At 38.0% G+C, this 15,981-nt stretch overlaps 1 protein-coding gene across 1 annotated transcript in view; it reads right to left on the bottom strand.

Annotated features, from left to right (window-relative positions):
• Window positions 1-916: 916 nt before the first annotated feature.
• Window positions 917-15,981, bottom strand: part of IL1RAPL1 (interleukin 1 receptor accessory protein like 1) — a 595,893-nt gene continuing 580,828 nt past the window's right edge. Inside the window, exons 8-10 of the mRNA XM_062515161.1 lie at window positions 12,835-12,978; window positions 2,934-3,104; window positions 917-1,635 (exon numbers count right to left, since the gene is read on the bottom strand). Of these exons, the coding sequence (XP_062371145.1) occupies window positions 917-1,635; window positions 2,934-3,104; window positions 12,835-12,978 (1,034 nt within the window). The remainder of the gene's footprint in view (window positions 1,636-2,933; window positions 3,105-12,834; window positions 12,979-15,981) is intronic.

Below are 15,981 nucleotides of genomic sequence, written 5' to 3'. Positions count from 1 at the left end.
CACTTCAGTGTCTATTGCCTCACTTGTCTTACTTGCCTGACATTTGCAAATGTTATTTGCAGGATTTTGAAAGTTGAGAAAGAAAAAAATTTAGTGCTTAGAAAATAAAATCCACAACCACATAAATACTTCTCCAGGACATGTTAAAAATAGGGTTGCTTTCATATTTATAAAAGGGATACAACCAACTCATTCTTAAAATAAGAGTTAAGAGAAAAACTAAACCCAAAAAAGCAAAAACCAAACTGGCTATAGTTTCTACACACTCTAGTGACTACTGTGAAGCAACCAATACAGACTGGGTATTTTCTCTTGTTTGACAGGTATCTACCAAGTTACATGTTAGATGATCAGACTGTAGTGTTACCCCAAATGGAGGTCTTTGTAAGGGTAGGGAAGGAGCAGTGCACATTACAGGAGTAGAAATGAAACTGGAGCTCTCAGTGAGCAATGGGGTCCTTCTAAGAACAAAAACTCTCCAAAAGAGGTGAGCTGCAGCAGGCATGGCTAGGCAGGCCAACAAAATGGATGGTGCTTCTGTTATCAACATAGCTTTGTCCAAGCATTCCCAAGAGAGGTTATAAACAAACAAACAAACAAAAAGTCTAAAACTATACTAATGAAGCAAAAAAGTTTCCTACCTATACAGCAGTCTCTTCATTTAAAAAAATGTAAATATACAAATTCCAATGACATATAAAACAAAGTCAAAAATGTGAATGGGAAGAGACATGGGTAAAACAGGAAGACTGATGCTACAAAGAAATTGCAAAAACATATGTACAAGACCCTGTTTTTCCTCGTTTGTTATCGATTGTAATGCATGTTTAACAGCAGCAGTCGAGGATGTAGTTCCAGGCACCAGACTGCAGACTCTGCTCCTACTCAAGGGGGTTGACAGCCCCTTGTGTGTCGGTCACCAAATGACACTTGATATACTGGTCTCCCGTGGCAAGAGGGGCAGTATGGCACTGTTTGTGTGAGCCTCTTCGGGGTTCTGCTCCCTGTTAGTTTTTGTTTGCGGCCGCTGCCCATTTATAAGTGTCATGGGGATGTTGCAGTAGGTGTGCTGGTTACCTATTGAGGTAAGTGGCAGGGTGCCAGCAGGAGGTACATCGTATTCGTAGCTTCGATAATAGTGTTTCTGGCGCATCTGTGAATGATATGTGTTATGGAAGGTGGAGCGCAGGTCTGGATGGGCAGTGGCAAGAGCAGTGGAGGTGGCAGCAGCCATGGAAATTGCAGAGACTGTCTGCAGTTCCCCAAAGGGCCCCTGCTCACTGACATCTAAAACCTGCTCATTTGTCATGGGTTCAATCCTCTTAAAAGGCATTTCGTACTGTAAACGTTTCCAGAACTTGGAATTCAACTTGTTGCATTTTGGTCCATGCCATTTAATGACAGTGAGGAGCTTGATGGTATGTTTTAGTGCCTCAACCTCCTGGTAGTTCATAACTCCTCGTAGTTCACTGCATTCAATCAGTATCACTTTGATTTCTCCTGTGACTAACATATTTCGAAGCCTTGTTTCCAGTTCAAAGATGCTCCAGCCTCTTCTTACCACGTAACTTGGAGTCATGACAATGATCAGTCGCTTGCTTTGGTCTACACATCTTGCCACGTCTTCAATGTAGGCTACAAAACAAAACAATTGCTCAGAAAAACAATCTAAGAAAACAGTCTGCTCACATATACTGGTGAGAAACAACAGAAGCAAATCCCCTCTCCCAGATCTCACTGAAATATGCAGAAGCACCAATTGCAAATGTGCCAGGCTGGCCTGGCAGAACACGATCTGGAGCAACCTGCTCTATGTGGACTCCCTTGAGCAGGGGGGTTGGAAAATGTGACCTCCACAGGCTCCGTTCAACCTCAGCCATTCTGTGATCCTGCAAAACATCTATTCCCACACGTGCTATGGATGGTGAATGTTTGTTCATGACTTATGGCTTTGTATCACCTATATCGCTTTGGAACAAATATGTCCATCACAATTTTTACCTTTAAAAAGGCAAAGTCAGACAACTAGTTAGACAACAGAGCAGAAGCCATGTGCTTCAGGACCTCATTCTCAAACCCAAATGATACTCTAAGTTTCTTCATAGGCTAAAATTCTGTTTTTCTTTCATGCTCCTGCCACACATATTCATAAAAACAGTGTTGTCACCTGTAAACTAGTGTTTAGTTTGCTGTAGATTTAAAGAATATCCATGAGATTGTTTGGTATTCTGTGTTGTGCTTTGTCTATACCAAGTATCCTTTCTTTTACCTTTCATTAACGGTATTGAACTTAGTCTATATGGTTACACTGAAGACATAAAGAATATTGCCACTGACAAAACATTACTGTACTTGGAATACATGACAGAAACATGAAAAAGATCTACTTGTACCAGCTGGAATCAATTCTAGTATTCAGTCTCTGAGAATGATCAAGTGCATCCACTATACATTTGTCTACAGTGGACAGTGACAGAATTCACTACTTTTTTTCTGGTGTAGAAGCTACTACTCAACCATTGCCTTAGTCCAAACACAACCTTTTCCTTGTGTGAATTTCTGTAATACTTAGAATCATGGCTAATATTTCCAAACAAAATCTAAGGAACTGAAAAGAAATGACTGGATATTCATTCCTAGACATGCAACTTCTCAAAAGCTGTGAAAAATGTTAGTCTCATTTCCTTTACTTATACATTGCCTTTCTTCACTGTTTTATCTTCGATTAAAACAATACAATTACTAAATAATAATCTAATAATGATTAACTAGGAAATGAAAATTAATGTTTGGTGGTTTATCCTCATCATTCTCTAAGACATAGGAGAAAAGATGACATTCTGAAGGAGTTGGTACAGAAACAAGGATAAAACAATCACTGCAATCACTCATTTTCTTCTTCAATATCACATGAGAATAAAGACATGACTTACTTCCTGTGGGAATCAAATCTCTGTCTGGTATGAACAGCTTGTATCCATAATGCTTCTCCAGCATATCTGGTAGAATCTCAAGAGCAAATCTTTCTTCCTCTCCAGTTTCTTGATTCCACTGGTCAGGATCCACTTTGGTATAGGATAGATATGCATCATAGTCTTTGTTGTCTAAGGAAAGAGGGAAATTAAGTTAATTTATTCTTTATTCTAGCAGTTTTCCCAGGTATTTCCCCAGGTACTGTTTCTGGGAGAATTTTTGAGGAATAGGAAATGGTTTAGATAAAATGGGAAGTTTTCACCCAGTCTCCAGATATGCCTCCATTTAGCTTTCCTGTTTCACCTGGTAGAGATAATCCTTAGTTACACAGATGCATGGAAGGAGGGTCCATATCTATTGACAGAAGTCAGTTTATATAAGAATTTGCATGAAGGAAATCCACTCGACTGCAGGATGATAGCTCATGAGCACAAAAATCAAAAGTCACTGAGAAGAATTTTCATTCTTCTCTGGTATAAAAGGAGAAAGAAGAGCATGTAAATACCTAACATGATATGCAAATGTCTCTGCTGCACAGTAAAAGCATTTCAGTCTTTCCAGAATTTTACTATAAAGTGGGGCTAAAATGCTTCAAATGCACATACAGCATTCCTTGTAAAACTCTTTAGCTCTCCAGGTCTGAAATTATTGCCAAGCTTAAATCTTTCCAGCATAAACTCCTGATAATACAGTTTAAGTTTCTTGAATTCTGTGCACTTAAATTTACAAATTTAATGTTGCATTATTAATGTACATTTCATTACTTAACAGTGTGTTACTTCACTTCAGTATGAGGAATAACCATGCCTGTGTTTTAAATGTACTTGGTGTACTTAAAATACTGAATCAAAAGAGCCACCATTAATTTTCATTAGGAGGTCAATAATGCCAAGTGCTCTGGAACTAATTCAGTGAAATAAGAGGTCACGTTTTGACTTTTGTTGTGAAGAGAGCAGAGGAAAATCAATGACAAGAGTAATGATATGTTAACATCCTTCTAACTCTTGACAACATTATGAACAGACTACCCAGAATATCAATTGCTTGTAAAAGAGATCTGATTGAATACTCTAAATACTGTGCGTCATAAGTAATGTTATATTCAGTCAGAGCTGACTTTATATATTTATTGAGCCACTCCTTTCTTCATTTTGTATCTTTTTGTAGTGTGGAAGCATTATTTTTAAAAGCCTGCCAGCTGTGGGTTGGATGCAGAGTGTAAATGAAACTAATGGAGCTGTGCTAATCTTGAGCAGTCCTCTCTCCCTTCTGAGGAACCATGTGCACTATAATCATTAACATTTGCAGATGACAGAAGATATTTGGTTGTACTGTTACTACTTTTAAACTTTCTAAGCCCATGAAATGGCCATGTGCTCATCCTGTACCTTGCAAATCTTTTGTGAGATATTATCTGTTAAATTGTGATAGATGCAGAAAAGGAACCCTAAACAAATGAAAACCAACAGCCAAAAAAAAAAAAAAAAAGAAAGAAACTAGGATAAAGGAAAACCCTGTCTTTATGGTTCATATTTTCCATTATTTTTTGGAGTATTTATGAAGAAATGTCCTTCAATAAAAGACCAGCACCTCCTGCTTTTGACAATGTCTTAAACAAAGACTGATTGGATCATGTATGATATAGAGGGACATACACAGCAGGTTTTTGTTTCTGCAGTAATACAGTGTTAACTCGGCAGAAGAGTTAGAGCACAGTGAGGTCAACAAATATATAGGGAAATTATTGCAACTGACAAAATGCTGGTGCTGCAATGACATATTCTATTGTCACCTTATTCATGGTCATGACCATGGTACATACTTGAGACTAGTGCTGTTCTGTTTAAAGTCTTTGAATAAATATGAGAATGCATAATTTCTCAAAGGGATAAATAATAAGAAATAATGCAGAATTCAAACTATTTTAAAGGCTGAGTATTGTTTGTTAAGATGGTTTGTACCTTCTTAATTGGAGGGGAAATTATTTGTCCTATGATGTCATATTGCATAGGCAAATATCTCACTTATGCATTTATTAAAAGTACAGACTTTTCATATCATGGTGGCTCAAGCATCTTCACTAACCATAGCTGCATCATCCTGTATTGCAGGGAAAATATCTTTTCCTCCTAGTTTTATTAATATTTTTAGGGCAAAGAAAGGCTGGGGTCTAGAGCATATCTGCAGAGATGTAAGCAGGTATCAGGCAGGGGGAAGCTCTGGAAGTTCATCACAGTGAGGTCAAATGCAGCTTGTGCTGGAGGTGTGATGTATTCAGTCCACAAATGCTTCAGTCAACCCCAAACCACTGGTACTGCAAGACTTCAGGCTGTGAATTGCAAACTGCCCTATCATTTCAACAATTCTATGGAGCAGAAAGTGAGAAGTTTGTAAGTGAGCAATGGTCATGGAGCTACCCTCAGCCACAGCTTTAGACAGACCTGAGGGGTAAACATTGAGGGTCAAATCTCATTTTCATTAATAACACACGGAAAGATTACTTCTCTTAATGCCCCAGGATTCTAGCCAAGGCACCTTTTGCATCATTGGAACATGGATTCTTTAACACTGCCCTTTCCTTCTGGTACTCATCTAAATGCAGAGTACACCATCGTACTCCTTCTAACTTTCTACAATGTTAATCCAACAGAAGTGATATAAATTTTAGGGGATGAAGCTGTAAATGCTTCTTGTTATTCCAAGGATGTGCTCAGCAGCAGTCACTTAAAGGCTCAGTGTAAGCATAAAATGAAACCCAGACTCTATATGCATCTACTTTTTCACATGCAAATGGGATCTTTGGGTAAGTAAATTGCTATCAGACATCTAAGAACTCATCTGTATGCATGCTCTAAACAGCTACACATGAAGAAATGATAAGCTGGTGCCTACAGAAAGAAAGATAAAACTTCCTCTTCTACAGGGACCACCAAACACATTTAACATCAAATTTGCATTATAGATGTATGTGTTTTCTGATGATTTCCATGTTGCACTGCAAGAAGTCCGCAGTTTGGGCCTTTGAGGGTTTATTAGACTTAAACGTTGAAGATATTTTTGCTAATGGGGGACAGAAAAATCATATATATGCATGAAAAATTATAAACATTAAAAAAACCACAGTGACTTTCCAGAGTAATTTTTCTTCTTATCAGCCATGTTCAAGCCAGTGACAAATTCTGACTTTTATCTGGCATGATACATTTTAGCACAGGACAGATTAAGAGATCAAAACAAGAAGAAGTCCCACAATGTTGTATTTCATAGTGAACCATATGTCAGTGAAGCCCTAAGACCCAGATGCTGGAGTCAGCTCATGTTGGAGTCAGCTCCTGAAATCCTCAGAGTAGTTTGCAGTGCCTTCAGAAATATTCAGTGCACTGGAGGCAGCTGACCATCCACAGCTCGGTGTAGCCAGCAAGGTTGGGCAGATCTTCCATTTCCAGACCAACAGGAAACTGGGCAGCTGATTGCTCTCCTTCAGCAGAGCACAGGCTCCCCTCTAAATACTCTGATACTCCTACAGGAGTTAGGAACAATGCGCTGGTTTAACTCAGTGTTTCAGGATTTCAAGAAGAGCTTTGGATACAAGAGAATGGATCAATCCAAATGCTGCAGGGAGATGGAGTCAAACTAATGCAGGAAACTTTTGTCTTATAAAAAGTGCCATTTTCAGGAAAGGTTGCAAAGAACCTTTCGAAATTTCTCTGAGACTGTAGTTGCTTCGAAATTATGACACTTCTTAATGTGTATTTGCTATACTATTTTGGGGACCATATTTAATATATACATTGGGATAGTGGTTATCCTTAACATAATGAAAAAATGTCATTTAATGTTGAGTTGAATAACATGCTCAAATCCTAGGTTTTTCAAAATACTTTTACTTTTCCTCACACTATTTACTGTTGCTGATGTAACGTTTTCTATTATTTTTAAATGTCAAGCCCTTTTAATGTTAATAAAAATTAAGAACTACCCACACATTTTTGTCCATGGCATAGTAGTTTTTAAATGTAGCATTCCTCAGGATGATTCATATTCCTGTGCAAGTGAACAATGTTGAATTCTATGGTAGTCTCTTTTTTTTTTTACTTTACATTTGAACTTTCTAATCTATAACACTCTCTTAGTTTGGAATCTAAAGATGATCTTGTTAATATTTTATTTTTAAAGATATATATATATAACATAAATTGCACAGGCACTTTAGATGCTATGAAATAGGAAGGGAGAAAAAAGCAAAAATTTTCCTTTTAATTAGCACATTTCATGCACAGAATCTAGAAAATCCCATATTCAGTGGAGACATAAATTGAGTTTTTATTGTTTGAATTGCATTTCAGATGTAAATAAATAGCATAAACAAGAAGAGTGAAAAGAAACAGTTTTCCAGCAATAAAATCGTAATTAAAGAAGAGAAAAATCCCTTTTCATCACCTGTAATGTTTAGAAAGAAGAGAGCTGCATTTTCCAAGGTGATTTTAATAGAATTTGAAATTGATATTCATAGAGCAGGATTTCTTATCGTCACAATTTGCCAATAGCCAATAAGAGTATATAAATGAGTGGTGAGACTGCTATTGCAAACTTATTTTGTGTGTCCCCAGGGAAGATTCAGTAATTGCAAAGTCACTAACTTCAGCAGTAATTTCAGTCTAGCTATACATGCATAGCACAAGTGCTTTGGTGGTGCTTAAACCAATGGTAAAAGTTATATTTGAAAGTTAATAACTTAGTCACACAGGAACCTTGCCATTTCACACAGAAAAGCATTGTCATTTCTTGCTGCTCAAGAGTTTCACTGGGATGAAACCCAGGAAATCACTAAGAAATATTTCTTACTTTCTCTTGTCCTGGACAGTTAATAAGATATTAACTAGGCATTCCCATAGGTTCATCCATGAACCCTGCTAGCCTTTTGCAGCTAAATAATAACAAGGACAAAATCATAAGGACTCCCGAGTGCAACAGGAACTACAAGGAAGAACCAGTTTCATCAGTCTCCTAATTTGAGCATTGATTTGCTTTCCCTCAGCAAGAAGCAGAAATTCATCTCTCATGAAAGGGCAAACAGCCCAGCCAAGAAACAGTACAGATGCCATGTTCCAAATCCAAACAAGACTTCAGGAACTGAGAGAGCTCAGCAGTGGCACATTTTACTCTTATTAGGAGCACCTTGCTTTATTTCAATAATGTGGTGGAAAACAAACAAACAAAGCAGCCACTTTCCCTTTTCCAGAACTGAAACTCCCCAGGCGTGGGCCCAGTTGCCTTCCCTGTAATGGAGCTGCACAGGGGTCGTGGCTCCCCTCAATTCACCAAGGTTTCCATGGCAAAGAAAGCTGAGAAGAAGACTGAGGACACCACAATGAGTTCCTGCCAAATATTTAAGAAACACCTGATAGAACCTAAAGGCACCAAGGGTCATTGTGAAGCTCATAATTTCAGCTCTTAAACAAAGCTCTCACTTCCTAGCTATCAGTTGTCTACACTCTTCTTTTTGCTCTAGAGCCTAAAGCTTAACTTCTTGTGAGCACAGACGTGAGAAAGTATATATATGTACATTTCATTAGAAAGCTATTTACAACACATTTGATCAGATGTTGTCCTCATTTACTACTTGTTTTTCCAACCTCATAGTTGGAAACCTCAAAGTTTAAACGTTCTTCTTTTGTCCCTTTTATTTTTTAAAAATTTAATTTTAAGATTGTGTTCACCTTTGCTTATTAATTTCTTGATAAAAAAATTTCCACCAATTTAATAGGTTAAAAATCTGTCCAGGTAGCAGTAGTGGCAGATACCTGCAAACTGCTTCTACTCCTGGCTGTATCATATAGCTTTGCCTCTGAAACTAGAATCTAAAACACAAACACACATAGAAACTTTTGAGTACTCTTACCTATCTGACCATGTCCAATAGTGTTTAGCCTGTCATCCATAGACTTCTGGATTTATCTATAATGTCAATTAAAACTGGCCTACAGTCATGTATGTATGCACTGGAACCTCTCATGTCTTGAAATGGAATAAAAAAAAAAAAAGTTGAAAATAGCTCTTTTAGCCACTTTGAGCCTCCTGTCCACTCTGAGGCAGCATCATAACTGGCACTACTGAGAAAAGTGACTCTGCACCCTCACTGTGGCTGATGTAGCTGTCATGCCTGGGGACTGATCTTTGCACAATTTGATGAGCAGGAACAGTACAGAGGAAAAAGTTGTTCTAGATATAATAATGGGAAAATTTCCACTGATTTTAGGGTGCCTGGAAGTCAGCTTATATATAGATAAAGAGCAGATTTCTATACAGTAGTAATATCTCTTCTGATACAAAGGTCACATAGTGCAAGCTACAAAGAAGTCAGGGCATGTGTTAATCACAGGTACTCATAAATGGTAATTTGTATTTTCACTCTGTCAGTTAAAGTACAATACTTTTTTTCATAAAGTAATTTAAGAACTGGGAACAACAGCAAGAGAAGGTCCTTGGAAAATAAAAATACATGAAAAGCAACTGTTAGAACGATCCACAGAGAATGGTATGGTATAAAATCTCTTTTGTTGAAGTTCAATGAACAATAAAATAGAAGAAATCACTTCTAAAAGTGGCTTTCACTAATATCATTTGAGTCCCTAAAGTGTGCTTTATGGACAAGGCTTTTAAAAATAAGCTTTTAAGTTTAAAGCTGCAAAACTAAAAAGGTTACCTGACATTTGACAAAGATTAGCCCTCAGAAGTTTCCAGTGAAGTATCCATTTGTGAAAATGTTGTTTTCAGAATAGTACAGGACATTTCTTTGTTTGAATAGCACTTCAAGCTATCATCTTTACTGCATATGAGGAGAGATCTTGAACTGGATTTTTCCTCTTAAACAGATTTGGGAGTTTCTGGCCAGCAAGGTGGTAGTGGTGAGTTATGGCTCACAGAAGCAAGGTCATGCCAAACACCTGCAGGTAAAAAAGCTACTGCTTTGTCAAGGGTCAGAGTGTTTCTCTTGCCCTTGTGCTCCAGCAGCCGAGGGAGCTGTCTGACATTCCCAGTGAGGTCTCCTGGCTGGACAGGGGAACCCTGTGCTCCTCTGCACTGAAGGACACATTGTGGTGTCCATCACATCATCCCCATGTGTGGTGCCAGCTCCCATGTGGTTGGAAAGTACAGGCGTGGAGTGAGAGGAGAAGCAGCAATATTGCTATATTCCAAATTAGTAGGAAAAGCAGGGAATCAACCATGAAAACACAAAATGGGGACTTCAATTCACATTCCCAGGACTGAGCTGCAGTGTTTGCAGGAGAGAGTAAAAACAGGAGAGTCTTGTCCTCAGGCTGAGAAAAAACATTGGGAAATGCAACACGGTAAGTTCGAGAAATGAGGAATCGACAGCTGTGATCATTTGTTTCATCTGCAGTATCCCTACAGAAAGTAATAAATTGAGTTGCATTAGCTGTAAGGGTTAAATACCTTGTTTTCAAATAATTCCTCACAATTTATCCGTGCCTCCCACAAAAATGCGTACGCTAGTTAGCCTGAGAAAAACTAATGTGTCTAAGCCTTGGAAAGGAAAAAGGAATTGTGAGGAGATTTGACATCCTGAAGGGCTGGTTCTCTGATCAGGGAAGAAATGAAGCATTGAATTTTAAAATAGATTTTCAACTGAAGACTTTAATTGGACCTCACCTTTAAAGTGTTTCAAATCCTCTCTGGTAACAATACAGGGTACATTAAAAAAAAAAATAAAAAAAGAGAAGACTGCGATATTTAGATGTTTACTTATCTCCATGGTGTCCTGAAGAATGACAGAACATGGTGTAAATTATGAATAGAACGTGGGCGCTCTGCTACTGCACTGCAGGAGATGAGGTTAGAATAGGATTTTAGAGTTCAGTATTTTGTGTCTGTCAATAACAAACTAAGCCAAAGGAAGGGATCTCAGTGTATGTCTGCAATTTATTTCTGTACAAGCCGTGTCTTGGGCTTCTGTGGAACATTTTTTCTTCATCATCCTTCTTTTGCATGAGTGTAAGTGAAAGAAACAGAATGAAATGTGCAGCTGCAGTCACTTGATTAGCACAATGGGTTTTATCCAGCATATTGAACATGGTAAAATCTACATATTTTCATTAGGAATTTGTAAGTAGTATTTTTCTTTTTATATTGCTGTGGTTAACCACCCAAGATATTAGTGTTTGCACTCATCTTCTAAGGAGAATCCATGCTTGACCTTCTTTAACAATGATCTTTGCTGAGAAGGATAAACTGAATGGATATTGTTTTTTAGCCTTTTGAATCACAGAACAGTATCCTTTTGAGGTAACTTTTTTGATGTGTAAAACCCATGATTCAAGTATTGCTGTCCCCAAGTGACCAATGTTTGGGATGACACAAGAGAGGCAAGGGTGTAACACCTGGCAGAGTAAGTCCACCAAATAATTGGAATTATTTGAGAAAATTATGAATGACAACTATAAAAGCAAGAATTACTGGTACTAAGAGAGAAAAAAGTAAATTACATCTATCTAAACAACTATTATTTTAAGTGTCTATTTCTATATATTCTAATATGACTATTACTAAATTCCCATAATTTATGGAAGTAAGCATGTCCATTTAAACTGGTAGCTGCTTTGTGGATAGGAGAGGATCTCATCTTCTGAAAAAAAAGAAGGTGTCTGTCAAAATGCTCCATGACTCACAGTCCATCTGGGCCTCAGTTTCCTCCTCAGCAAAATAAATGGGAAAATCAGACTTCTTTCCTCACTGAGTTCCTACATTAATTCATTTTTTGTAAATACTGTAGAAGGTTACAAAATGTTCTGATGTTCTTGGGCTTGTTGTTTTGAAAATTTTCTATTTTGAATCCTTGTGCATTTTTAGATAAGAGGCAGAAATGGGTCATTCTCCAGTGATTTTATTATGGAAGTCTTACATAAAAGGACCTGTAATTCTTCAACTGCTCTTTTCCTTATCAGTGACAGATTTAGTCATCACTTGTTTATCAGTACTTATTTACTTTAATATATCACAGCAGCTTCTGCCTACAGGCTACTACCCTGACCTGCAAAAAAAACCCCCTTTCATTACTATTTCTGCAGAAAAAAAGGTCCTGTGACCAAAGACATAGTAGTAACCCAAAACATCAGGAACTCTGACCCTAGAAACCAAATCTAATTAATCAGACACTGCAGCTCAACCCAGTCTGCTGTTCAACAACAATTTTGATTAGTAAGGTTAGAGGCAAAGAAGACTTCCTCCTTCAGTCCTTAAAAAGATAAAGATTAAAATGCATCTAACATTTGACAGAGATGGTGCATATATTGTGGATTACTTTTGTTTAGGCTGTATGTTCTTGAATCACAGAGCAACTTTAATGACCATTTGCAGCCTGCCCAGTGATTAAGTAAATGAACTCAAGCAAGTAAACTACTGAGCACATTTCTGAAAAACTCAGTACAGTTTATTGAAACTGATCAGTTTGAACAAGCAGTAAATTGAGATTCACTTCAACCTCTACCTATTTTTTGAATACAATTAGGGAGAACCCCCCTTGCTCACAGAGACGCAAAGCTGGCTTTCAGTACTGACAGGAAGTGAAAATCTTTAATGCATAGATGTTCGCAGTTTACATTCAGTGTTGGGAATAAAAATCTAAAGGACACGGATGTCTTCTGGAGCTCCTGAGAGCAGCACATACATCAGTTCAGCAGTGACTGCTTATGTGCTGTAAGAGGAATGTATATTCAATTCAGCACCTAAAATTGCAGCTGTTAACACATCTTGAACTGAAATGAAATTTGGGCCTTGGTGGAGAGAAATAAAAGACAGATATTCTTAGAAAGTAGAAAATGTTCTAAGAAGCTCCCTTACCTCCATCTAGTTCTTCTGCTCCAAAATGATTTCTGTAGAAGAGCATAATCTCTATTTTGTAGCATTTGTAGATAGTCACTAAACAAACAAGTAGCAGCAGAATAGCACCAAGTCCACCAGCAAGCTCAACTGTGTACATCAGCTCTGCAAAGAATTACAAAACTCAGTAGCAGCCACATTCCAAACCACAGTAAGATAAGCAGCAGATCTTTCACTTCTGTTAAACATTAAATAAGATAATGAACAATGGGTTATTTATGTATTTATTTCATTATAAAGCCCTTGAATGAATACCTAACTGGTGGATTTTTTTATTCTTCAATAAGCTGTTTTTTCCCTCTGATACAACATATGAATTGCTAATTTGAAAAATAAATTTTGCTGAGGATATGTGTGTGTGTTTGTCTATGAGTATGTGCATTTATACGATATATTTTATTACTCTCTTCTTTTTTTCCTTCTGTAGATAGATCACTGTTTGCTTTACCTAGATAAATGTTGCCATTTGACTTAGAGTGAAAGGAAAGGCAAATGTTTCCTTTTTGAGGACTATAATGCAAAACCAGCTCTTCCTTTATTCCATATACAAATAGGATGTAGGCAAACTGGACAAGATTAAGGGTTCGATTCTTTATTCCAAAATAAAAACAAAAATTAAAAAACCTCATAAAACACTCGAGAGATGTGAAGATACATTATCCAAGGAACCCTACAATGTCACATCTGATTTATATTTATGTTAATATTTTTAGCAGTTTCCCAGAGGTATGCAGCTTATTATCACTTCTCTCCCAGTGGGCTTAGCTGATGTGTAGACACAGCACACAGTCCTGGTTTGTCTGTTGTGACATTCCCATTCAGACTGACCCCTTGGTGTTCTGTGGTGCTCACAGGATGGGTTGAGATCGTCACCATGGAGCTCCATTCCTGAGGACAGGGAGTGTCAGTTGTAGCCACCAAAGGTGTCCAGCACCAGCAATGGAGCCACTTTTCAGGCTAAAGGGAATATGTCACCATGGAATTTTGCTGCCTCCAGTTTGAAGGAAGCTCACAGAGCTTTGTTTTCATTTGCTCATTGACTGAAAAGAGGTAGTTTCAAAAAAGGAGGGTAGGAGAAGAGTCGCTAACAATTTTGTAATTTGAAATCACTAGATGGCTTGTCTGAAGACCTTCCATGTTTTTCAAAATCACCAGTTTTGAGGAATGAAAAAACACCAGATCTTGGAAATATAAGACAGAGAGTCTGCTTCATAAAAAAAATCTGCACTGGAACAAGGGTTATCTTCACAGTGTCCTCTTCTGGTGGGCAGCCTCTGTCTGAGTGAAGTAGCGTGGACCTGGAGTAACCTTTTTTGTATATGTGTGTGGTTGAGCAGATTTGATAATACAGCACAATACAATTGAATTATAGAAAGAAATGGTTAGAAGAAAAATTGACAATCGTATTTATTTGACAGCATCTACTGAGAATCACGCACCTTTTTTTATTATTATGAGGCAACTATAAGATGATTTCATTGCTCTCTAGAAGACACTAAAAGTGTAATAACATAAAATAAAAAGGCATTTATATTCCATGTCATTCTTTCCAAAACTGCACTGGAAACTCCTTTGTGTCAGATATTTTTAAGACTGACGTGGTTATTTCAAACTCCCAATACTTTTCTAGTCCAGAGAGGGAAATGTTATGAAAAATATTCAACAAAATATGGTTTTCATAGACAAGTAATGCAGTATTTTAGAATATAAATGGAAATGGAAATTACTCTGCACTGGCTTACTATACCCTGTTTATCATTTTGTAATACAGGTGATGAAGCTGTTCAATGGTAACTAGAAGAAAGGCTTTAATATTTCAGGTTGCTAGGTGCAAAGTACTCTATTTATGTGCCTGCTGTTATGACTCACTAAAGGCAAAGAAAATCTTCACAAGTGTAAAACAGAAGTTTTCTCTAAACTAATGATTTTCATATTAGATGGAAAGAAATAACTGCAGGTATTCATCTGTCTTCTGTCATTGTGCATGAAATCAGACTAATACACTGCATCGCTTTTGCCATCAGAGTCCCCCTTAGTTATGTGTTTCCTCGTAAAGTAAGATTATGCCTTTATATTTGCTTCAGTAAAATTTATCTGAAAGCACATGAAACTGTTCTTAATTAGGCCATCAAAGCAAACAGCAAAATTCTCTAGTCAGCCTGAAACATATTAGCAATTACCTTTTCATGTGTTACTGCTGAGCCATGGTGATCGTACACAGATAAAGTGGTTCTTTTCTAAACAGATTTGTTTGCAAAGGAAGTTTCATGGTTTATTGATCTAACAGAGCCAGCTTGTACTTTCCTCTGTGCTGGACAGCATCTATCAGCACATGTTCACTGTGTGTTTTGGATGCAGTTTGTCAGGGTTCAGAGGCGGAGAGGGGCAATGACTAGCCCAGCAGATTGCTGCATCCTTACACCCAGCCCATGAGATGCCTGAGCTTGCCCCAAAGTGCTGGAAGTGGGACAGCCTCATCTGTGGAAGCACCATCTGTGCAGTACTATGGAAGGCAGGGGGATTGGCCTGGGCACAGTGGATGATTGTTTTTGGGCCCTGAGTTTGTGTTTCTGCAGGATGCGAAACTGCACCCTAAAAGGCCACTGGCTGGCTCTGAGATGCCTCAGGGATTTTAGAATGGTGTTACTCTGTGTTGAGCTGAACTGTAGGCACAAGAAGCAGAAGGTTCAGTCCTGCCTCTGCTGTTGTCCCCTCAGGTGTCTGAAGGCACTTCACATTTATATGCCTAGGTTTTCCCAAAGATAACTGGGGGAGGTGTTCTGGCTCCTCCCTACCATAGCTTACTCCTGAAAAACGCTCTGCAAGTGCCAAGGGGGTTGGTGATGTGTGTGTCAGCAGTTCTAGCAATGACATAGTGCCTGTTAAAGGCAAGTTAAAGAGTAGCAGCAAGGTTGCAGCCCATGGTTACCTTTACAACAACATTTTTTTCTGCTGCTTTATTGTTCCCTTTACAGTGTGATTTGGGCACAGTTGCTGCAGCAGGCATTACACTCCCTTTGAAGTGTGATCTGTTTTTCCAGCTGAAATTCAAGTTTCCTGTAGTGGCTACGTACTAAAACATTCAATTCCACCACAATTCCACATCAG

Source organism: Cinclus cinclus, chromosome 2, assembly GCF_963662255.1.
Source record: "Cinclus cinclus chromosome 2, bCinCin1.1, whole genome shotgun sequence".
NCBI lineage: Eukaryota > Metazoa > Chordata > Aves > Passeriformes > Cinclidae > Cinclus > Cinclus cinclus.
The sequence above is the reverse complement of the archived record's forward strand: the minus strand, read 5'-3'. Positions and strand labels throughout refer to the sequence as shown.